Source organism: Simochromis diagramma, unplaced genomic scaffold (genome assembly GCF_900408965.1).
Source record: "Simochromis diagramma unplaced genomic scaffold, fSimDia1.1 OVJJ01000402.1, whole genome shotgun sequence".
NCBI lineage: Eukaryota > Metazoa > Chordata > Actinopteri > Cichliformes > Cichlidae > Simochromis > Simochromis diagramma.
In genome coordinates this window covers 558,205-582,279 of record NW_024386972.1, presented here as the reverse complement: position 1 = coordinate 582,279, position 24,075 = coordinate 558,205, and the positions used below count along the sequence as shown (strand labels likewise).

General features: G+C 41.4%; 1 protein-coding gene across 5 annotated transcripts in view; it reads left to right on the top strand.

The window, feature by feature from the left end:
• The window catches only part of svild (supervillin d), a 47,013-nt gene extending 25,904 nt beyond the window's left edge, over positions 1–21,109 (top strand). For all 5 annotated transcript variants that reach the window (XM_040039227.1, XM_040039229.1, XM_040039230.1 and 2 more), the window contains 25 exons: positions 1,676–1,773; positions 2,902–3,004; positions 4,173–4,750; positions 4,894–5,023; positions 11,132–11,279; positions 11,603–11,680; positions 11,828–11,914; positions 12,859–13,042; positions 13,128–13,300; positions 13,863–14,018; positions 14,209–14,345; positions 15,411–15,558; positions 15,748–15,893; positions 16,104–16,279; positions 16,683–16,818; positions 16,914–17,214; positions 17,424–17,578; positions 17,697–17,799; positions 17,937–18,144; positions 18,222–18,355; positions 18,456–18,611; positions 18,867–19,010; positions 19,316–19,428; positions 19,679–19,831; positions 19,946–21,109. In XM_040039227.1, coding sequence (XP_039895161.1) covers positions 1,676–1,773; positions 2,902–3,004; positions 4,173–4,750; positions 4,894–5,023; positions 11,132–11,279; positions 11,603–11,680; positions 11,828–11,914; positions 12,859–13,042; positions 13,128–13,300; positions 13,863–14,018; positions 14,209–14,345; positions 15,411–15,558; positions 15,748–15,893; positions 16,104–16,279; positions 16,683–16,818; positions 16,914–17,214; positions 17,424–17,578; positions 17,697–17,799; positions 17,937–18,144; positions 18,222–18,355; positions 18,456–18,611; positions 18,867–19,010; positions 19,316–19,428; positions 19,679–19,831; positions 19,946–20,032 — 4,032 coding nt within the window. In that variant the 3' untranslated portion in view covers positions 20,033–21,109. The remainder of the gene's footprint in view (positions 1–1,675; positions 1,774–2,901; positions 3,005–4,172; positions 4,751–4,893; positions 5,024–11,131; positions 11,280–11,602; positions 11,681–11,827; positions 11,915–12,858; positions 13,043–13,127; positions 13,301–13,862; positions 14,019–14,208; positions 14,346–15,410; positions 15,559–15,747; positions 15,894–16,103; positions 16,280–16,682; positions 16,819–16,913; positions 17,215–17,423; positions 17,579–17,696; positions 17,800–17,936; positions 18,145–18,221; positions 18,356–18,455; positions 18,612–18,866; positions 19,011–19,315; positions 19,429–19,678; positions 19,832–19,945) is intronic.
• The last annotated feature ends 2,966 nt before the right edge of the window (positions 21,110–24,075 follow it).

Below are 24,075 nucleotides of genomic sequence, written 5' to 3'. Positions count from 1 at the left end.
AGGCAATCAGCTGTTCGTTTAGTGGTAGAACAGTTGCCATATGTACATATTTTATTTTTTTTGGGGTGCGTTTGTCTTTGGTTTATCCCTTTCAGCCCCCTTGCTGATTTACTCACAGCAGCTTTCCATTGCAGCTGGTGTGCACTCCAACTCCCCTCTGGAGGTTTGCACCATTAATAACAAATTGAGCCTTTCCATACAGCACAGAGATGTCCTGCACCTGGATGCATGCTTGGCCAAAGTCATGACTTCAGCTCACACAGGCAGTGGAATTGGTGGTGGAAAAATAAAAAGATGCACTCAAACAAAAATGTCAATAATGTCCTCAATCCTATGGGAGAGCTTCACATGTGTTCTTAAAATGAACTGAGTGTTGGTCTTTCCCAGGCTGCTAAGGTTTCAGAAGTGGTTAGGTTTCATGATGTTTGATGTAAATAGCTGTTCTAACTGGGCCTGCAAACTAGGGACGGTGCCAAGACTGGCCAAGTGAACCCAGATGGCAGCAAGTTGCTTGAACCAAAAAATTGCTGGGAAAGTAGCCTCTCTTTGGGAGCCCAACTGAAAATCGCAGTACACCCCCACCCCCCCCTCCATCCGTTCTTCTGACCTAGATCTGTTATTTTAAGATGCCTCACTCGACTGTCAGCACCAGTGACAGATGCCCATTTTCTGTCTTCACGTTTCCCTTATCACTCATTTCTCCTCCTGTTGAAAAAAGCAGGTGAGTCAGTGTCTCCATCAGAAGAGACAGAGTAGGAGTGAGGTTACAGCATGTCTTCCAGCTCGGATGGAAGCAATAAAAGAGAGATTCAGCTCATTTATACTTAGAATTTCCTGACTGAATTTCCTGAATGTATAAAAATCTGTTCTGCAGAAGGCAGCACATCCTCCCCGGTGGAAAAATGTGTTCCTTCTTTGTAATCAGTGAGCATTGCCTAGGTTGTAAGGAGCCTCTAATTCTCTAATTCGATGGAGTTTAATTTCCTCACTGCTGGAGATCCACTTATCTTCACCAGGTCACCTCAGGGCTCAGTAAAGTGTTTACTGACAAAGGTCCCACACAGCTGCAGTGTGCAGGTTTAAAGAAAAAAAAATCTGACGATTAGACAGAAATATAAAGGAAGACATGTAAATCCTTTCACTTTTGCTTTCTTGGCAAGTTTGATGAGTAAATTGATGCTATTATGTTACAACACAACATATACAACCTGTTAGTTTACGAGCTTGGGTGAAGAGTTACCATAGTTCAGTCTAAAGGTAGTCATACTTTCTTAATGCTGTTTTATTAGCATTTAAAATAAGCACACGAGCAGAATTGGAAACAACAAAAACAAGAGACCTGCCTCAACGGTTCCCTTGCATTAACATGAAAAATATAGCCCAGCTAATCTCTTTCTTTTTAATTCTCACACTGCACGTACACAGGGTGGATGAATATGTCATACCTGCTCTTTGACATCAGATACTTCCTTTTATCTTTTTTTCCTGGAACACCCTGTTTGCGTTGCAGGGGTTAACTGCTTTTCTCAAGTAGAGGGAGGTGGAGCCACATTCATTTATTTACTTCCTATATCAAGAAATCCTTTACAGCTGCCGTAGGACTTCAGAAGTATGTGTTAAAAACTTAAACCTAGCCTTTAAGATACTACTCCCTCCATTTTTTCTTTACCTGTAGGAGGTGGAGGGGATGGAAGATGGAAGCAGCGGCCGACAAGTTGATGTTAAAGGAAAGCATCAGGTAATCGACAGTGAGGAAAAGGAAACCTCTACAAGGTAAGCAATTCCAGCCAGGTCGAACGCTTTTATTAGATGAACTATATTAACCGTTTAAATGCTGTAGTGTCTTTTTTGTGGGCTGTGATACATTATACAGCACAACATTAATAGTTAGATATACCTTGAAACACGGTGACATGCAGGGCGAGCAGACTGAATGGAGCACAGAGGTAATTACAGGCTGTCTAATGTTGTAAACAGCTGCAGAGATAAACCAGATAAACCTGCAGGGCTTGCCTTTAATACTGCTCTGTCTTGCACGCACGCTCGTGCACATGCATCAACACACAAGCACTCAGGTGTCAGTGGTAGCCACAGTGATTCAAACCAGATTGAAGTTAATAGCTGCTGCAGTGAGAGCCACACTGTACTTAGCACTGTAACCACTGTGTGGACAGTTTAAGGTATAACTGAAACCATTCCTGGCCCTTCTGGTCCATGTGGAGTTTGAATGAATCCCACAAACTGTTCTCAGCTTCTCCACAAGTCAGGAATTGTTTCAGTGTGTATGTGTGTGCATCACCATTTCCAACTAAACCTCATCACTGCCTGCAACATGTATAGTGAATAATGGTTAGATTCTTATTTACACCTGCATCTATATTTTTATTCTTCTTGAGTAGCTTTGCATGATTCAGATGATTTCAGGATATTTTTTCTCTTATACTGGACGTTGGTGTTGCCCCCTCAGATTAGCTGCTGTCTGAAACAAGTCGATTTAGGTCGTCACCTCTTTTCTGATTGGCTGCCCCTCACAAATAAAAGGTTTGAACAGTCCAGGGGCAAGCCTGCTGTGCTAACATGTCTTCTGTATGTAATCTCATATCTTCTGTATACATTATACTCATACATGCACATATTAAACATGGCTGAAGTTTCAAAGACATCAGACTACTGTTTCAAGAGCTTCTTAAGTTATAAATCAATAAAATACAAACAGTGAGAGTATCATCAGCTCATTTTTATTACTGTGGATTCACCATGTAAGCTGTCACAGTGGCAGCCTTATGTTATAGTAAGCTTAAAGTCATATCAGTGTTGCCAGTTTAATCCAGCAACTTGATATAATGTTTAATTTTGTTCTAAGATCTTTGTGATTTCTGTTTTTTTTCTGATATATTATAGGCTCCATAAACCTGATCCAGGCAAAGTCATGGAAGAGAAGGAGTCCGCAGACGAACCTTCATGGAAACAGCAACATGAGGACACTGCCACTACAGAGGAAAAGGTCAGCTTATCAAAATGAAAAATAATGCATTCATAAAACTGTGAAGGTATATAAAAATAAGAAGTGATTCTCATGAGTCAATAGGCAAACCTATAAAAGCGAAATTCTGTGAATTCTTTTCTGGGTTGTGTGTTTTGTGGTCAGGTCTCCATACCCCGGATATGTAAAATAAAGATAATTTTTAAAGTAAAAGGACCACTTTTGAGCTGTGTCTTTCTTGGCTCTAAAGAATCCAAAAGAACCGGATTTGATAATGTCCTATTTCTAGACATCTGCAATTTCTAGTTCCAAAACTCTTTGCTTGGTTTTGTTTTTTTTCCTGGTCTGGTTTAGTTTAGTTTAGTTTAGTTTAGTTTAGTTTAGTTTTTTTTTTATGTAAACTTGATTTATAACTCCCTCATCTGGACAAAATATTATAACGTGACCCAAACCGATTCTCGAAAGTAATCAGATGAAGTACACACACATACTTCTTCGTGTAAATGCCCACACACGTATCAAACTCTGGAGTTCATTAAAGGAGACCACCGAGTTAGCACTGGACTTTACTCTTACACCCAGCTGGCTTTGCAGTCTTACTACTTTGTGCGTCTCTTCCTAAATCAGCACCCTCTCATCACCTTTGACCTCTTGGTGTCTGCTGTCACAGCTGCTTTTGCTAAGTTATAGCATATTAAAGACATGATCATGCCTCCTCTTTTTGCAGGGAAGAAATTCATGGTCTGGCCTTGGAATTTCTAATATTTTCAAAAAGCTTTGCTTTCTGACACCAGTTTCTCTATCGGAATTTTTTCCTTATATTGCAAAAGACAAAAAAGTCTTTCAGATTTGTTGACAATATCCGTATTTGATATGTTGACATTCTTAGAGGGGGGGGAGTGAGGCTAAGTCATCATCATATTTAATGTGACTCACTAACCTTAACGTGGGAGTAGGTCACTGAAAGCAGTGAGTAAGCACTTGAATCTGTCTTTGTGTTGATTGTATTAGGTTGTACAAATATGGAGAAGAGAGGGAGAAAGAAAAATAGATTTTCACTCTAAATGCTGAAAAACTGAGAAAGCTGTTAGATTTAAAAGTTGTATTGCAGGGTTTCTTTTCATATTATAATGGCTGCTAATAAAAATAAATAAAAAAAAAACCCTTCTGTGTTGTTTCCCCTCTACAGTCTTCCAGTCTCCACTCTGACAGAGCTCTCCCACTCAGCAGAAACAGAGACGCCTCTCCCCCTCCCAGTCCTCCCTGCCAGTCTGCCGCTGTGCTGAAGCGCCAAGACTCGGGGCCTCAAGGCATCAAGGGAATCCTAAAGAAAAGCCGCTCTACTAGTGTGGAGTCAGACCACAGCGACGGCTCCATGCCTGACCGTTTTCCAGCACAACAAAGTAGTGTCACCCTAAGCCACCCTCAGAGTGAAGACAACGAGGAGGAGGAGGTGGAGGTAGAAGAAGAAGAAGAGCGGGAAGAGGTGGAGCAGCAGGAGGAGGAGGAAGAAGAGATGGAAGAAGAGGTTAATGGGGAAAATGGCAAAGAGGATGAGTCATTAACAGATGAGATCCCAGACGGAGGGTGCATCAGTATCAACAGATATCAGAGGGGGAGCAGCAGCAGTAGCGGTGGAGGGAGCTATGAGGAGATGCGGAGTCCCTCCCCTGATGAGAGCCTGGAGAAGTCCTCCACAATGTCAGAAGATGTCGAGGAGCTCGAGAGCAGTTTGGATGGAAGTCAGAGCTCGTCATTCAAACAGAGGTCAGCATGTGGAGAAACATGATTGAGACAAAAAAAATCAATATCATGCATAAGATGGAAATTTAAACTTCTTTAAAATTACTGAAAGGTTCAGACTTTTAAAGAGAAGCAAAAAGGATTCATGTGTCTTGTTTTCTTTTTAGATTGGCTGAGCTCGGTAGAGAAGGTGAGAAGGACACACCGAAGAAGGCGAGGCCATCTCAGGTGCTCCAGACGTCACTGGCTGACCGCTTCAACCAGCTCCAAGATGCTGAAGGTGCCTGGAAGAAAAAGGTGAGTTTTTACTTACTGAACAAATATGTGATTGCTGGTCGCAAACTTGTTCACTTTGTAAAATTGCACCTCTACAAAACTTTATATTGGTCATTTTTGCTGGAGGCTATTGTGTTGGCAGGGTTGCAGGGCTTTTTCTTCACTGGGAAAAGGGTGGTAATGAGCAAAAACAGCCATATGTTGCAGATTACCATCAGTTTTGTGTAAAGGCAAAGAAAAGACTTGGCTGCGGACACATGTATTCCTTTGCTGAATCAGCTTGTTTGCCTGAATTGCTGCCAAAGAGGTGTGAGGTCAGGGGGGCTTGGCGGTGCAGCGGATATAGGAGTGGCGATGCTAAAGCCAGAGATCCAGGGCTTAGCTAGCCTGCCAGAGAGAATGAAGGACACACCTTTTACCCCTTGTAAAAATAAAATCCTACACCATGACCAAACACCTGCAAGCCTTCCAAGCTTATGCTTCCTTCCTTTGTTGGCTTTTGCACTCTCCTTTCTTCTTCACTTCTCTAAGTTAAAACAATAATTTCCTCCACAGGGTTAGCTTTTTTGTTCTTAACAGACTTTCATTTCTCAGAAATATATATAAACATCCAGATCATACGGTTTTGCACAGGTCAGTGTAAACGGTCTAGTAGATACATGCTAAAGCAACTGTCGTACTTGGCAGTGATGCAAGTTTATGCAGGTTTCTACACGCTCTTCTTTTCTACAAAAACATGACCACCCACACAAAGCAAGTATTCAAGTGGAAACACAAGACTACACCATACAAAAACCAGTCCACTGAAAGTGCTTGTACTGGATGGTACTGCACAAGTGAAAAAAATCCAGTGTGTTCTGCATGGACATCCCCAAAACGGTTAAATGGACTCTTAAGATTGAAATGATGTCATATTTCTTTATATATTTTTATTTTTTATTTTTGGCTGGGTGTCTGTCAAGATCAGTGTTTTTTCTCGGGGGATTACTGGTTTGGGTTCATCCAAATATGAGCTAACGTTAGAACAAATCCAGGTCTGGAAAAAGCCACTTTATGAGTGAGTGCAAGCAGCCAAAATTTGAGCAAATCCCCAAATACTGAAGCATGATGTCATTTCATATTTGTGTGGTCTTTATTCGTTCTGATAAATCCATGCTAAAGCCATAAAAAAATTTTTTTAGTGTATTTCCAGTGATGGCACAAAAACTGCATCCTCAACACTCGCACGCATGAACGGGTGCCAAGCTGGTGTCTGAAATGTCTCTGGATCGCTTCCTTTACTTCTGTCTGAGGCTTGTGAATTGGAACCTACTGTTTATTATGGCTGCTACTGTAGAGGTCTGGGAAACCAACTTATGTCACGGATGCAGCTAATACAGGGTTTGACTAAATTACCGGCATTAGTGCCATGTCTGCATTAGCCATGGGGCATTTACTCCCATGTGGAACATGTCTCTCTCATGTGGAAAGGCCATCGGTTTTCATTAGAGCCAGACAAATATTACCAACTGATATTGGCCTATCGCCTATATATCTACGCTGGGGTATGAGTTGTCTGAAATGTAGCAGATGCACATGCAGTTGTCAGACACTTCATTAGTTGTACCTTGCCTGTACTGGGTTGGACGCACTTTTTGCCTTCAGAACTGCGTTAATTCTTCTTGGGATTGATTCAAGAAGATGCTTCAAAATTCCTCTGGGATTTTCATCCTTGGCATCACATATTTGCTGCAAGTTCATTGCATCCATGATGCAAATCTCATGTTACACTACATCCCTAAGGTACTCTATCAGTTTGCGATCTGTTGACTTCATACCATTGATCCACCCTGAACCTTTGAGCCAGGATGGATTCATGTTTCCATGTTTTTTACACCGTATTCTGACCCTACCGTCCGAATGTCACAGTAGAAATTGAAACTCATGAGACTAAGCATCTAGTGTCCAGTATTGGTGAGTCCCTCTGAATGTAGCCTCAGTTTCCTTTTCTTCACTAACAGATGCCAACAGCAGAGAACCCCACCCAGTATGGTTTTCTGCTGCTGTAGCCCATCTGTTTCAAGGTGTGATGTGTTGTATGTTTAGAGATGCGCTTCTGCATCCTATAACATGGTAATTTTTGAAACTATCAGCTCAGACCAGTCGGACAATTCACCTCTGACCTCTGACATAAACAAAGCATTTTCACACAGAGAACTGCCACTAACTGGATATTTTCTCCTTTTCATGTCATTCCCTGAGCCTTGAGATGACTGTTTGGGAAAATCCCAGCAAATCCCTGTCTGGCACCAACAACCATGCTTTGTCCAGATTCACTTAAATCACCTTTCTTCCCCTTTCTGATACTCAGTTTAAACTTACGCACGTCATCTTAAGCATGTATGCATATATAAATGAATTGAGTTGCTGCCATGTGATTGGCTGGTTATTTACATGAACAAGCAGTTGAACATATGTATCTAATAAAGTGTCTAGTGATTCAATTTCAGACAGAGGAAAGCTTTGAGTAAATGGACATGTGCGTTCACATAGTTTGTCCAGAGAATCCTGTCTAATAGATCTGTTTTTTTTCTCACAGCTTCAAAAATCCAGAATCAGTCAGACTCGAGTTTTCATGTTAAACACTTTCTCTTATCTCATACGCTGCCAAGTTATTTCAGATGTTTTTACTCTTCGGTTACTATGTGGAAGACCAGAAAATGTAACACGCATGGTACAGGCCATGATCGGCTCCAGATGTTTCCTGTTAAGCCTGCTAAGCTGATCTGTACACCGTGGTGCTGTAAAGTGATGCTTTGTTGTAAATTTAATTTAAAGAGGGTCTATTGTGCCTGTTAGTCATAAATTGCAATGAGTGATGGCTACACGTTTCGAGCTAATGGTTAATAACATAAAAAAACAAGCTGTTTTAGGTGTCCTTTACAAAAACATACTGACTCTTGAAGATTGTTTAAAATTGTTTGCTGTATAATCCTTGAAGGCTTGCTAAGTTTTTGGGTTTCATGTTTCAGAGATGACTTAACAAAGAACAGTCTGGCATCCCTCCACAAGCTAACACACTGACAGTGCAGGCCCCACACAGAAACTTGAGTGCATTAACTAGTCATTAGACTTATGTGTGTTGTTCCCAGAAAGTCTATTAGAGAGTCTATTAGCGATCGACAGAGACTCATATGTGCTGTCTCTTAATGCAGCTTTTAAAACAGTCTCAGCTTCACCCACTTTATGCTATAAAAATAATCCTTGTCTTTACTGTTGCCCTTCTTCTTTTCTAATTCTTCTTTTGTTATATTTTTCCTTTCTTCTTCTCCTCTTATATTTTCCCTCCCCTAGTTTCCTCTGTCTTGCTGTGTTCCTATGGCCTCTGTCCTCACATGCAGACTCTTCCCCTTTCTTTGACTTTGGCATCTTTTCCCCACCCCTTCAGGTGAGTGTGTGTGTGTGTTTGTGTGTGCGTGCACACATACATACAATGCATGGACTTAACTGCTTAACATTCGCTCGTATTTCTCAACTTGTGTCCCGGACAGCCTCTCGCCTTCACCGAGTCCCACTGAGAACTCAGAGCTGTCGACACACTTTCTTTCGCTACATGAATGCGGTCTGCTGAACTACAGGTGGTTGATATCTGTGTTAGTGGTTCGCCCAAAAAGCTGCCCACACTGTACGGTAAAGCGGGGGTGGAAAAGTGGTTTCCTGTGGGGCTTTGAGGTCTTTTCCTCTCCTCCACTCTCTCCGGGGTCCTGTCAGGCCAAGGTATTTCCCTTTTCTGATTGACTCCAGAGGAGCGTGCTAGCTTGAAGGGCTATCGCAATGTGCAAGTGTGTGAGAGTTGTTCCAAGACTTTGTGATTAGGGAGATATTGTTTGTATTATAGCAGGCATGAAATATAATATGGAAAGTGTTGAAGTTGTAGTTTTTGACTGCAAGAAGCAGACTTTACTTAGTCCTGTAGTCCAAAAGTGTGTTATTGGTATGCAGAAATGTTTATTCGGGCTTTCTGGCTCTTGAAGTGATTTTAAGAAAAACACAGAGCGCCTTGTAGAGTAACTCTCACCCTTTAGTGTGTGAGATGAGCAAAAGAGCAGGAATGTTTTAGAGGGATTTGTCTGTTAGAGTAGAAAAGCTCTTTATTAGCCTATCCAGGTGTCTGTGCATTCCAGCATGGTTCAGTCTTAATTCTTTGAGCTTTTGTCTCATGTAAGGCAAATATTTGAGCACATATGGCAGCACATTCGATATGAAAGCACAAAATAAAGTTCAGGTTGAAATGGCGAGACGCGGAAGGAGAGAGAGAGAACGTGCGATTTGATTTGGTGGATAATTGTTTGAGCATGTCAGCATGCTTTTTTCCCCCCTTCGTTTTTCCATTTTCTCATACACAGTAAAAAAAGCACATTTATTATATTTCAGTGTGCTAAATATAGCAGAGGCCAAAGATATGTTTTCTCTAATATTGTTAAATATGAGACTGGATGTGCTCTATAGATGTGCGATTTATTGGCTGATCAAAAATGATTTTTCTTGATTCACAAAAGGATTATTTTTTCCTACTAAGTGATGTCTGAAGGTAATGACATAATGCCCGATGGACTGTTCTTGGAGTGTGCTGATCTGACCTTGGGTCTCCAACTTTGTGCCTGTTGGAGCATCAACAAAAGTCTGTTATCTCATATGAAACACTGAACAGGACCCCGCTGTCTTATCTACATGGGAGAGAAGCTGTAAATCCAAGTATTTTAAAAAAAAAAATATGGAGGATTAACTGGATGACTGCACTTTGTTGATCTCTGATTTCTGTTTTATGTTACCTAAAAATATAATTGTCTCCTAACTGACTGGCTTGACGTGGTGTTTGAGTGTAAACCTGCCCTCACAGAGATTTGTGTCTGCATACGTTTTCTTTTAACTGTACTTAGCAATTTGCAACAACAACTGTAGAGAGACCTAATGGTACATTTATGGTACATAATAAAGTTTAAATTGCTATTAGACGTTTACTCATGGATGCCTTGAAGGATGATATGAGTTGGTGTGATTAAGGAGGATGCGAGGGATAGGAACAGATGGAGGAAGATGATCTGCTTTGGCGAAACATCTGGAAGAAGAAGATGGTAGTTTTTTCAAATTGTTTTGCCAAATGATTTCGTGTCACTTCAGTGTTAGAAAAATAATGAAAACAACAATAAACTGCACCGACAGCTTCTTTTGAACCTCTGTTAATCCCAAATTTAGCTAAATATGTTTTTCTCTTTAAAGCTGCCTCTAGCATCTGTAAGAGTTTAAGGTTTCTGAGCTTACAGTAAAAATGAGGCGATGAGTTATAGAGTAAGAGTCAACAGATCACACAGATCGTTACTCATCTGCCGAGAACATTCAAGCTGTTTGGTGTGGGGAATCCCAAACATTAGCTTTCATCCTGCGCTGCTTAAATGCTGTACGTACAGCTTGCATGCATAAATAAATGTAAAATCTAATCGTGTAGACCTTTTTTATGACCTTTCATGCTTGGTTAGCAGTTAATTCTGTTGGTTTTTTTTGTTTTTTTTGTTTTTTTTAAATCTGTGCAGTCACTGACTAAGCTGTGTGTAATCAACTGCAAAAGCTAAGGCACACATTGCGCACGGTGTGACTTACTAATTAGACAGCAATGGGAAACGTGTGACAGAAACAACCTAAATATTTCAGACTGGAAAATCATTAATTACCGCAACACAGTTCCTGGGCTGTAGGGAGGCCAGTAAACTACTGCCGATTCCCTTTTAATGGTCGAGTTCAGGTGCAAAAATGGCAGCAGGAGTAAATCACAGAAGAAACGGTGTGCTGAATAATGGGTGAGAGATGGATTTGAAAAAGAAAAAAAGGTCTTGGTTTTTATTGCCAGTATTAAATTTTCCTAACTCGAGTAATATTTGCCTGTATGAGTGTTTCACTCTCCTTCCTTCACCCTCATCAGAGTCTCTGTTTTCCTGATGCAACACTTTTTCCTCTCTCATAGTTACTGCACCAAGTTGTCATGTGTGTCTGCTCTTGTGTACACAGTTTATCAGAGTGTAAGCCTTAACAGATTTGCATTCAAACACACACACAAACAAACACAAAGCTGAAAGTGTTTGAATGTTTCAACAGAAATCCAACGTAGATGTGGAGCCCAAAATGTCGCTGGCAGACAGGATGAAAATTCTCAAGGAGAAGGAGGAGCAGTGGAAGAGCAAAGGCAAAGGAGCGGCCAACGACTCAAACCAGTTCACTGTGGCTGGACGCATGGCCAAGAAAGGTGAAACTATACTCTGGGCTTTAGTTGGCCTGAATAAGCTCATTGTTTTCCACTGACAACAATCCTAATAACTGCAGCCCTTATAACATTATACACAGAAATCCAACCCTCCCAACAGACGCAGACGACCTATATTTGATTACACAAAGCGTACTACTTTGAATAGGACGTTTCCAAGCCGTCGGGTTGAATGCACTCGTTGTAAAGTAGATACAAATATCTCTGTAGTCCAGACAGTCACAAAAAACCAAACATTTGAATTTAAAGACCAAAAAACAAACAAACAAATAACCAATACTGAAACGTTTTATTTTTTTTGCAAGGTCTCGTGTCAGGAGTAGAAGAGTCACCCATTCGAGCTCTGAAGAAGGCTAATGCAACACCCGTCAAACCTCTTGAAGGTCTGTAAATCTTTCTAATACCTCACTGAAAGGTCTTTTAAAAGTATATTCATGATTAAATATGGCTCAAACTGCCACTTAATTACAGATGAAAAAGATAGTTGGAAAATCCACTGAAAAGTAAATGAGTTTTTCTCTGCTGTACAGAAATCTCCACTCGATCTGATGTCAAGGTGGAAGGAGATAAACGGCTCGACAAGCTGGAGTCCTTCCTAGACAAGCTCCACAATAAAGGTACACTTTCTCTGCTTCTGATTATTGTACACAGTATTGAATTTGATGATGTATTGCATAATCGTATAGTACACGATTATACCGAGTCTGTAAAAATGTGTCATTCCAAAGTTAAAATCTAGAGCTGTGTCTGACTTAATCTGTTGAAAAACACAGTTTTTGTCATTTTGCCTCTGTACATCACAGGTCTGTATAAAAATGTCTGTGATTCCTTAACAGTTAATGCAAAACTGTAGTTAAACCCACTGAAATAAAGCTGAAAGTCTGCATTTCAGTCACATCTTGAATGTTTGATTTAAAATCCACTGCTGATCGTTTGCTGAGGCAAAACTACAAAAATTGTGTCTTTGCCAAAAAACAAACAAACATGATTTTGACCACTTCAACATGTGGAGGCAACAGACAGGAACATATTTTTAAGCATTTAAGAATCACGCAGAGCAACTGCCAACACAAATGTTTGGGCCACCATGTGGATTAGTGGAAACGATGAGATTGGCAGAACATTTGTTTTTCAGATTAAATTAAGCTTTTGGAGCTTTTTTTTTTTTTTTTTTTTTACTTTAAGGAATTTAAACAAAAGAAAAATAAGCAAAAATAAATAAATGCACAAGTAAAATTGCAGAATTGTTATTTTTCCTTCTATTCATCAATTTTTTGCCCTGTTTATTTTATTTTTTTTAAGTAAATCTTTATCCCTGTGCAGTTTAGTAAGCTCTTCTCTGTTTCATCCTATTAATATAATACACACTAATTTAATAACATTAAAAAAAGATGTTGACTTTCAATTAGTGTAAGCATTTGAGCTATAGACATCACAGGACATCTATCACCACACGTGACCTTTGACCTGTAAAATGCCAGAAATGTTATGCACAAAAAGTCTTTGTAGCACTTCCTTTTCCATCTTTTCTTCTTGCCGATGTTATGGCTGGTGGGCGCAGGCGTGAGCAAAAGCAAGACATCCACCATCGAGGTGACAGCAGAGATGGAGAAAGAAGTGATGAAGCTGGACGACGAAGAGACGTTCGGCAACTTCTACAGATCCGTCTCGCCCTCAGCAATCCAGGACGCCGGCGTGGTGGTGACTGAGGAAGACCTAAGCCAAATCCCGACTGAGTCGCCAAAGTAAGTTTGTAATAAATATAAATGGGTTTTTTGTCCTTTGTTTTTTAGTATTATAATATTTTTAAGTCTTAAACTTTGTCATCAGGCTCACTTCAGCAGTAGCAGAGCACAAGCGAGCGGTGCGACCAGCCAGAAGGAACCAAGGCTCCAGGAACCCTCTGCGAGCTTTAGCTGCCCGCAATGACATCAGGCAGGTCTACACCGAGCAGAGGCTTAACGTAGCCACTGTGGAGACCAAGAGGATCCAAGTGGAGAGGAGTAAGTGCTCAAACTTTCCTACTGTAGCATTGCTTACAGTATATTCTCACCCAAGATAGCCAGAAAGTCTTGGATAGCTTTAAAGGAGCACAAAAAGGGTTATTTCTAAAAAAGAAAAAAATCACATTAAAGTCAGTGAATTATTTTATACAGGAAATATGTCTGGAGAGTGAATTTCTTGTTTATGTCGTGAATCAGCCGTAATGTAAACACACTGTATGTAAGAAGAAAATATGAAAATGATGTTCAGGTAAAGCTGTGGGGCTGTTGCCAGCCGGTTATTGCATCATATTAGTGTGATGTTTGCTTGAACAAGTATTCTACTCTGCTGACTGACCACACTGACGTCTTCACGGTTTACAAAAGAGGAAGCGAGCACCACAGCTACGTGTGCTGTGTGCTAGTATAGCTCACATGAAAGAAATAATTAAAGTGTGTCTCGTCTCTTTGTTTATGAAGAATTAGAAAAAGGAACAGAAAATCATCAAAACCTCAAAACAGTTTAATATTTCAAGAGCTGATGTGTAACTGAGTCCCTGTTCTTGTTTTCTCACCTGTCCAGTGGCAAAACACTCGAACCTGGCTGACGTTGCCTTGGCCGGTCTGGCCAGCAAGGAAAACTTTCGCAAGGTGAACCTGCGAAGTGTGAAGTCCACTGATGTTGTGACCAATAACAGTGCAGTTCCTTTCAATAAGCTCATGCTTATCCGCATCAAAGGTGAGGAAACACGAGGGGATTAACTCTTTCTATGATTACGTGTTGAATATTGAAGCGATCAAAGGTTCAGTAAAATGTTTCTTGTTTCATTTCTTAAAAATATTTGGTAAATCAAATTCTTTTTTTCCACAGTTTAAATCCTTTTAATGTTTCAAATAAGTAAAAGGTCTTTTTTTGTTACTTTGTGAAGGCCGGAGGCACGTCCAGGTTCGGTTGGTGGAGCCCACAGCTCAGTCTCTAAACAGTGGTGACTGCTTTCTTCTGATAACACCAAAGCACTGCTACATGTGGAGTGGAGAGTTCGCCAATGTCATTGAGAAAGCAAAGGTAGTGAACCTCACACACTGAATCAGCACCCTAATGACCACATTTGAAAAAACAAAGAGATTCAGAGCAGATAATGTTGTGCATTGACGGGCTGTTTCCATCATGAACTGCAGGATCAAGTTTGATGTTTGATATATTCAGAGTTGAAACAAACGGATTATAAAAGGCTTTAACTATACCTACCAAAGGGACACTGTCCCGTGGGAGGTGATCTCTGCTGCTCTCGTGTTTATTGCATTGTGCAATGTATGAAAGCTTGTTTCTGCCACTGAAATCAAAAAAGCTTGTCAGACGTTCATGTTATGTGAACTTTTTCAGTTATTATATGTCAGTATCTTCACGTAAAAGTGAGTTTTAACAAATTTCTCTCTGAAGATCCTGAGGTCTCAACCAAAAATCTTAAAATCCATGAAACCAAAATAAGGTCTCTGACATAAAGACGTCTTTACACTGTTTGATCTGTGACTCAAACAATCATCACACCAAAGAGATGCAACAGAGAACCACTTTGGTTTTAGGAGTTCAACCTAAAACATGTTTGTTTCCAAATGTAAAATATTGAACATAAAAACATAAAATATATAAACAGGGATACGTTGAACCCTCAAACATATACAGGTAAGTAGACAATGGTGTCAGTGTTTATATCAGCTGAATTTCATCAGTAGATCAAAGGCTGTGCCTGAGCTGGAGAGGTGACACTACAGGGTGACGGATTCTTGTGGTTACCAAACAGAATTGCTGAATTAATGAGACACCGGCTGAGACAGGTTCAGATGATTCCTCCACCTCTATTTCATCATTTCTTTTCTCACTACTGGGAATACTTGATTTGGTTGGGTGAGGGCTCTGTCTGAGTAGGGCCTGCAGGATGTGGGACAGCCACAAGTGTTGCCTGTGCTATTCTCACACAAGTTAGCATAGTGTAACTGCTTTGTGTTCTCTTTTTCACAAAGTCCGATCACTACAGATGGATTAAATGAGCTAATATGTGTCTGCTCTTACACATTTAGAAAAAAATATGACTGCTGTGTATTTGCTGTAACGTGTGCTTTGTGTGGACAGGCGTCGGAGATGGCGGCGTTCGTTCAGGCTAAGAGGGACCTCGGCTGTAAGGCCCCTCAGGTGACTGTGCTGGAGGAGGGCATCAACACTGAGAGCAGATGGGCCAAAGAGTTCTGGACCCTGCTGGGTGGAAAGACCAAATACAGAGGTACATGCACACATTTTCATAAGTAAACACCAACACAGTCTCTGACCTCTGTATCTCTAATAATACTGACTAGTACCAGTAGATATTCTGTCAAACTCTCCTTAGAGCACTTCTCTTGAAGGATTATCTGTCTAACCACAGAGCCCCCACACCACCGCACACATGTGCTTACCCTGTTTTTGATTGTAGGGGCGGGAGAGCCAGAGGAGGATGAGCTGTACGAGAGTGGCGTGGTGGACTCTAATGGCGTGTACAGACTCCAGGGAGACAAGCTGGTGCCTCACGAAGACGCCTGGGCCTCTATCCCAAGTGTGTCCTTGCTCGACTCTAAAGAGGTGATGTCACTCATATGTCTGGGAAGTTCTGATAAGTGGAATAGAAACTCAGTCCATTTCATTCTCCTACAAGCCTTTAAGTCTTTAAAAGCTTACAGGAAGCTGAAGATCTTTAGGACGCGTCCATAAAAGTCAAGACAGAGATTTCAGTAAACACTTAACCAACGTCTCTCTCTCCTCCTTCCTCTTGCTGCTGTTGTCTCACACCAGGTGTTGGTGTTTGATTTTGGCAGCGAAGTGTACGTGTGGCACGGGAAAGATGTGCCCTTGAGCGACAGAAAAGTGGCCGTCAAACTAGGCAAACAGCTCTACAGCGGCAGCTACGATTACAGCCACTGCAGAGTCAACCCGCTGGATGCTTCCTGCACAGACCAGAACACGCCTCAGTGAGTGTGACATGTTAATCCTGTATTCTGTCCTCTGTGGGGTGCTTTTTAAATGCATGATGTGGTCATCTCACATTTAAAGCAGCTATAAATGGTTTAAGAAGTTTGGAGCTTCAGCAGCACACGTAGTTTAAAGAACAGCTTTATTGTTTGGTTAAGTAATAAAGCTGTTCTTTAAACTGCATGCGCAGCTGGAGCTTCAACCTCTTCAGACTCTTGTTCTTCTCTATGCACTTTGGAAGTAGGTGAAGTTGTGCCAGAAACCTCTATTGTCTGTTCAAGCGGAGAGCTATGTTAGATTTTTAGTTATATTGCAGCCCCTAGTGGTCTCACTGTGCATGTACAGCCACACAGAGAAGACACTAAAAATACTAAAGGTAACTTTCATGTGTGTGACATGTAGGAAAGGGGAAGGTCGTCCGAGCTGGGCTCTGTTTGGTCGTTTGTCAGAGCACAATGAGACGTCCCTGTTCAGAGAGAAGTTCCTGGACTGGGCTGAGAGGAAGAAAGAGGAAGCGGCTCAAGCTGAGGAAGTTAAGGTAGAGGAGATTTGCTTTGTTTGTTTGGGTTTTTGTTTTTGTTTTTTTTAAAGTAACAAATTTAAAGCTAATTAAAAGTGTCCTGGTTTGCTCAGAGCCCGGTCCACTCCACTGTGCGCTCCCCACTTGACTTGGAGCTCCACCCATGTGACGCTAAAGATCTGCTGAACAATGAGCCGGAGCCGGTGAAGACCATTCTGGAGGGCATCAATGTCCAGCGGGGTCACGGCCTGGTGAGGACGGAGGATGGGAGGCAGGCAGAGTTAGCAACCGTGGCCGTAGAGGCGTGGCACATAAGAGAGCACGGAGAGGAGGAAGTGCCTGAGGAAAGCCTGGGCCAGCTGCACGAGGGCGACGCCTACATCATCCGCTGGAAGTACTCTGTCACCACGCTCGGTGAGTCACATTTTGGCACAGCCTCAGAATAAATAGTGGAAGAAGATGCGCGTGGGGAGCAAAAATAATAATAATAAATTTGTGTGGCTTCACATGCTTGCCATGTCGGCACACATTCATCAGAACAGCATGTGAAGAAAAGCTGACTGTTATGTCACTGAAAGCCTGAACCGAATAAGCAGAAGGTTTTCTGTGCTCTGTTCTTCCAGTGGGGAAGCGGCAGAAACCTGGGGAGCTGAGCGCTGGAGGTCCTGGGAGAGAGAGGGCTGCGTATTTTTTCTGGCAGGGCCGCCACTCCAGCGCCAGTGAGAAAGGAACCTCCGCTCTCATGACGGTGGAGCTCGGAAGCCACAGAGGGTCACAGGTGAGTCACAGATGCACCAAAAATAACCACAATAAGTGTTAGAATCACAATCCCTGCTTGTTGAAAGTAAATTTAGATCCAGCTTTGTTCACCTTTTTCTTCGCGGGTGGCTCTCCAGGTGTTGGTGACTCAGGGAAAAGAACCTCCTTGCTTCCTGCAGCTCTTCCAGGGAGGTCTGATCATCCATAAGGGCAGCAGAGAGAACAACACCAACAACACAGGTAACCAAAAAAATCTCATGTTGAAACTTTGACTTGTAAAAGATTAAAGCCTCACAATATTTCATAAACCGAATGAATTATTTAGGTGGTTCTGGTAGAAAACATGAAAGCATGCCACGTCTGTTTCACCTCTGCAGAAGCCTGGAGGTTGTTTTGTGTCCGTGGTGAGGCAGAGTCAGAGGCCTTGCTGGTGGAGGTGGACTGCCAGCATAGCAGTCTGCGCTCTCGTGGCAGCCTGGTGTTGCTTAATGCTGAGAAAGGCCAGCTCTACTTGTGGCACGGCTGCAAAGCTCATGCAAGCGCCAAGCAGGTGGCCAAAAGAGCAGTGGACAAACTAACCCAGAGGTAAGGCACAGGATGTGTAAATGTATGAATGGATGTTTGGCTGCGGCTGCGGATCAACACGTGTCTGTGTCTTCAAGGCATCCGTCAGAGTTAGGCCTGAGCCTCAGCAGCAGCGTGAAAGTGGAGGAGGTGGAGGAAGGATCTGAACCTGCGGAGTTTGTGAAGGCTCTGGGTCTGAAAGACAAGAAGGCCTACGACTGTATGCTGGATGGTACGGCCCAACATGCGCTGCTTAGCAACTATCCAGGTGTTTAGCAGAATGTAGATATGTAGATAGAGAGATAATGTGTGTGTGTGTGTGTGTGTTGCAGATCCAGGAAAGTACAACCACACACCGCGGCTCTTCAGCTTAAGTGCGAGCTCCGGGGTGTTTGAAGGGGAGGAGGTGCTGTATCCCGCCAGGGTAGCAGAAGGAGTCATGGCGATGCCTTTCCTGCAGGAGAACCTCTACGCAGCACAACAACCAGGTAACACAAGCTGCGAGCAATGTTGCATTTCAGTTATTTCTACATTTCAGTTCTTAAAGAATTTAAAGTTAGCGAAGCAAGTTCAGGCTTATCTTCAGCAAACATCTACAGATATGAAGAAAGATGGAATCAAGAGGAACGCCTTCTAATGCCACATGCATCACAAATATTTTGCAACAATTCAAACGCAACACAAAAGTTCAGTGTAATCATGTTATGGCTTGCTATCTTATCACATCACTATTTCTTCTTCAGCCTTGTTTCTGCTCGACAACCGTATGGAGGTGTATCTGTGGCAGGGCTGGCAGCCTGAAGACACACAGTGCACCGGATCTGCGAAAATGCGCTGGGACAGCGAGAGGAAGTGCGCCATGGAAACTGTGCTGCAGTACTGCAAAGGTCAGAGGTCACACACAAGCATTTTGAACATTTTATTTAAAGTCTTGCAATATTCTTCACAAATACTTCATCATCATTTTTTTAATATAGAAAAGAAGATAAATCAAAGAGAGAGGCCATAAAAATCTTCAGATCACAGATTTCACTTTAACGGTCGAGTCATGCAGGAATGATTTTCGTAGTAACGTGTTTGTCTGAGTAATGTTGTTCTTATGTAAAGTCTCTAACATTCTGTACTTAAATGTCCGGTCTCTTTTTTTGGCTTATGTTTTCCTTCTGTTTTTGAATACAACATTGACCTACAGAGAAGAATCCTCGGCGCCCCCCTCTGGCCTATTTGATCCTAGCAGGCTGTGAACCCCTGACCTTCACCAACATCTTCCCATACTGGGAGAAGGACCCCAATATCACTTCAAAGGTGGGTGATGGCTTGTCTTTTACTGCAGTCTCTGTCTTATGAAGTGTTGGTGTCAGGGAGCTGTCACAGCTTCACAGCTTGAACTGGAGATTATTTTGTCCCACGCATCGCAGCAAGAGTGCAGTGCTGTTTTCTATCCTTTTATTCAGGTGTTATGTTTGATTAAATGTGTTGCAAAAAGACAGAGTTTGAGCTTAAATGTGAAAAAAATAGAAAGTAGAGTATTTCTGCCTCTGTGCCTCTGCCTCAGGCTGGGCTCTCCAAAAAAGTGATCTTGGTGAAAGAGGTCCTGTCCAAGCTCAGTAAGCAGCAGTACTCCATCGAGGAGCTGACCAGGAAACCGCTGCCAGAGGGAGTGGACCCTCTGCGTCTGGAGGATTACCTCTCAGACCAGGACTTCAAGGTAGGACGCGCTCCGTGGCCATTAGAATTATTTGTTACATTTAAATTCGGTAAATAAAGAAAAATGTTATAAGTGCCAACATTTATTTTTCCGCTCACTTTTAATGTTTTATAGAAACTTCTTGAGATGAGTCGCGTTGAGTTCAACGCTCTGCCAAACTGGAAGCAAAAGAATCTGAAGAAAAGCAAGGGTCTGTTTTAAAACCGCATCGTTTTCTTCACGCATCTGTTGGGTCTTTTTTTATTTTTAACGTGTTTTATTAAAAACAAACAGGCCTCATTTTGTAGAAAGACTTAGGAAAAGCAAATGTACAATTTTGTTCAAATGTTGATCTATTTTTAGAAAACAGTGCCATTTTCCCCCTTCAGTGAAATATTCTAGCCTATGTGCAATTGCTAACCTTTTTTTTTTTTTTTTTTTTTTTTAATAGAAATGTTTTGTTTTACATTTATCCTCATATTATAAATATGTAATATACCATAAATGTTTTTTATCAGTTTTATTTCTCATTTAAAACTGTGTTTGTTTATGAAAAAATGCCTGTGGTCTTTATACTTTGGGAATTTTATTTACTCCTTTTTTGAAATGCGTCATGGAAAAAGCCACCTCTGTGTTAAGAAAAACAATTGCACAGCAGAAATATGAAATATCGACATGTTTTGAGAACAGAGGAAGAAAAATTGAAGGTCTGTGCACAATTCCTGTAATCTATGATTCTCTGATGCTCTTTAACCAGAGTGTTGATACAGACGTCTGATTCACACACAGAAAAATATTCAGTTTTTAGCATTTTTAAATGTGTGCAGAGGCATGAGCAACAAAGCAATCTGCAAAACTCTACCCCCAAAAATTCCCTCGTTGATCATTAATATCGATTAGTTTGTTCTTACAATTAACTGCCCCTCTGGTTATCTGGGACCAAATCTAATCTTTGTCTCATTTATGTTTTTCTGTGTATGTGTGAGTTTTGTGAGCAAGGGTGCAACTTTTAAAAGTATTAGGTGTGTGTTGTGGGGAGAGACTGAGAGAAACTGTGCTGCATAACTGCCTTTAATGCAAACGTACTCCCTGTAATGATATGATGGTATATACAGCATGCTGGTAGTAAAGCTGCCTGTCACGTCTGAACTAGAACACTCTCTGCATGGTGTTCACAATCATGCATTCATTTTGTTGCAATATGCATCTTTTTTGTGATTAAATAAGATCTGTATGATTTGTTTGGGGCCAGCTTTTATTTTTTTTAGTACATAAAATAAAAGGTTGGTGGTTTGGAAATGAGATGCTCAGTATTCCCTTTTCAAATAAAATGTATTAAAAAAAATTATGTATTCTGATGTAATTATTCAAAGAGTATTGGGAATAATTTCATCATCACTCTCATTATTAGCCTCATAAACAAAAGTATAGATGGATAGATATAGAGGGGAAACTGCACAATCCAGTGATAATACGATGAGACGCTTGGAGCAGAGGCTCCAGCCGTCCATTCCAACACAAACACATCAAAGTATCACTCATAATTCAACAATAAAATAGCTTCATGTTGTGGCCATCACATAGTGATTCGGGATCTGAAAGTGAACAGATTTAACGTACATCATGCTTTGATAGGTTTATCATTTTCATTTCACACGTAAAACAGATTCATTCCAACCAGCTCTCATTCCCAACGTGTAAAATATCGACTTGTCACAATCGTCTGTATTTTCCGCGTCAGGATGAGAACGTGTCGTAGGTAAACCTGTTCATCTGCTAGTCAGGAAATCACATGGCAGCAACTCAGTGCTTCTAGGTATGTAGATGTGATGTGGTCAGGATGATCTGTTGACTTTAAAATGTTTGTTGAAGCCAGAGGGGCTCCTCTGAGTATTTCAGAAACTGCTGATCTACTGATCACATAATCTCTGTAGTTTACAGAGAATGGTCCGAGAAAGAGAAAATATCCAGTGAGTGGCAGTTCTCTGGGCCAAAATAGGGTTCCAATGAGGGCAACAGTAACTAACCAGTTATTATAACCAAGGTGTGCAGAAGAGCATCTCTGAAGCCTTAACGTGTCAAACCATGAAGCAGATGAGCTGCAGCAGCAGAAGACCAGACTGTCAGCTAAGGACAGGAAAGTGAGACTAAACACTCAAGGTCACCACATTTGGACAACATATGGTTGGGAAAACATTGCCTGGTGTGATGAGTCTCAGTTTCTGCTGCAACATTTGGATTGTAGGGTCAGAATGGGACCCATCCTGCCATATATCAGTGGTTGAGGCTGGTGGTGGTTTAATGATATTGGGAATATGTTCTTGGCACTTTTTGGGGGTATTGTTGCTGACCATTTCCATCTCTGACCAAAATATATCCAGTATCTGATGGCTGCCTACAGCAGGATAACTCACCATCTTACAAAGCTTATATAATCTCAGACTATTTTCTTGAACATGACCATGAGTTCACTGTACTCAAATGGCCTCCACAGTCACCAAATCTCAATCTGATAGAGCACCTTTGGGATGTCGTGGAAGAGAAGAGTGAGGTCATGGATGTGCAGTCAACAAATTTGCAGCAAGTGTGTGATGCTATCATGTCAATATGTTAGTCATTTCAAGTCACACTATTAAACAAAAATGTTAATTTGATAGATTCTTATTTTTAAAAACACTATACTGATGTCCAGAGACCTGTCTGTTCTGACACGCCTTTGCAATCTGCAGTTTTTAGAAGTGACCAGAAGAGGGTGCTGTCTGTCTGGCCAACCTTCACTCCTGTTTAAACACTGATTTTTCTCCCCCCTACAAAGCTCTCCAGCCTTTTCTTTCATAAATATTTAAAAGCTGACGAGCAGAACAAGAAACTTTAAAAACAAACTTGCCAGATGAGAAAGTTTCATTTGTAGGCGGATGTTCTGGAAATTTCTTGAACACCATGTCAACAGCAGTCATGAATATTTGTTATGCCTGCCTGCCTGACTCATGCATCGGAATAGCTGTTTTGGACAACACCTGCTCATTTAGGATGCAGTACATCTGTGCCTCACACTCTCAGGGTCACTGACAAGCAAAACAAACCCAGATAGATGTGCACCATATGGATTACACACTCACCACCTCATCGCTTATCTACATTCTCATTTCATATAGACGCCAACAAGAATGCGGCAGTAAAGCTTTCTCTACAACAGATTACAGAATGCTGTCATTGCTCCTCCAACAGCAGAGAGATGAGAGGCTGGTGGGTTTATTTATCATAAACTCTGGCTTGCATTAATCACCTGTATCGTTCTGCCTTCTGGCTCAGGTGCCACAGCAGCCCACGATGTGGCTGACATGCAGACAAACAAAGCCGATGCTAATACAAAGCAGATTAGCTTGACTAATGATGTCCTGGATGTTAGATGACGGAGCTGGGCCTCAGCTGGAAAAACATGAACTAAACTCAGTCTGAAGAAGAAATTAAGAATTAAGAAAATTTAAGAGTTCTTACTTTACACCCCGAGTTTGTACATATACAATGTGCAAGTGACTAGAAACAAATACTCCCCTGTCGACGTTTGTTGCCCATCCAGTTCATAAGGACACTAGGGCTGCCACAAACGATTATTTTGATAGTCGACTAGTCACCGATTATTTTTGCGATTAGTCGACTAATCAGATCATGCATCCATTGGACATACAGCGTACAGCTTATTGCACCAGCATGCATCTGCTCTTATATAACTATCATTAGCTTACAGATTTAAGTGTTTAAGGTGCTAACTAAAAATAAAGACGATAGTTTATTACATTTTAATGAAATTTACAGATTGTTTTGGTGAAGTTTAATAAACTCCTTGCTATCTAAAATATAACGGGACACCGGAGTATATTCTCGAGCATCTCACACTTCTGATAATCAGTTGTCTGCTTGACGTTTATTCAGCTGTGTAAAAACTATAACTTTAATCTCAGCCAAACCGATTTACTCAGGAACAAATAAAATACTAAAAGCCAAACAATAACATTTTAAGTTATCTAAGTGACTTATATATGTTTAACCTGAGTAGCGAAAGACGGCGGTGGGTTTGAAAACGATTTGCCGGGAGTCCGGTGTTCTCACGGGCTCTAGTGAGCCTTGAACCCCGGCTAACTATCGAGCTAGTGGGTAGCAGACGTCTCTGAAAACGTTGGAGCGCTTTTGAAAATATGTGGTGTCCCAGACCCAGACCCAGAAAGAATAATAAGAGTAATATTAAAACTAACTAGCTGCCGCCA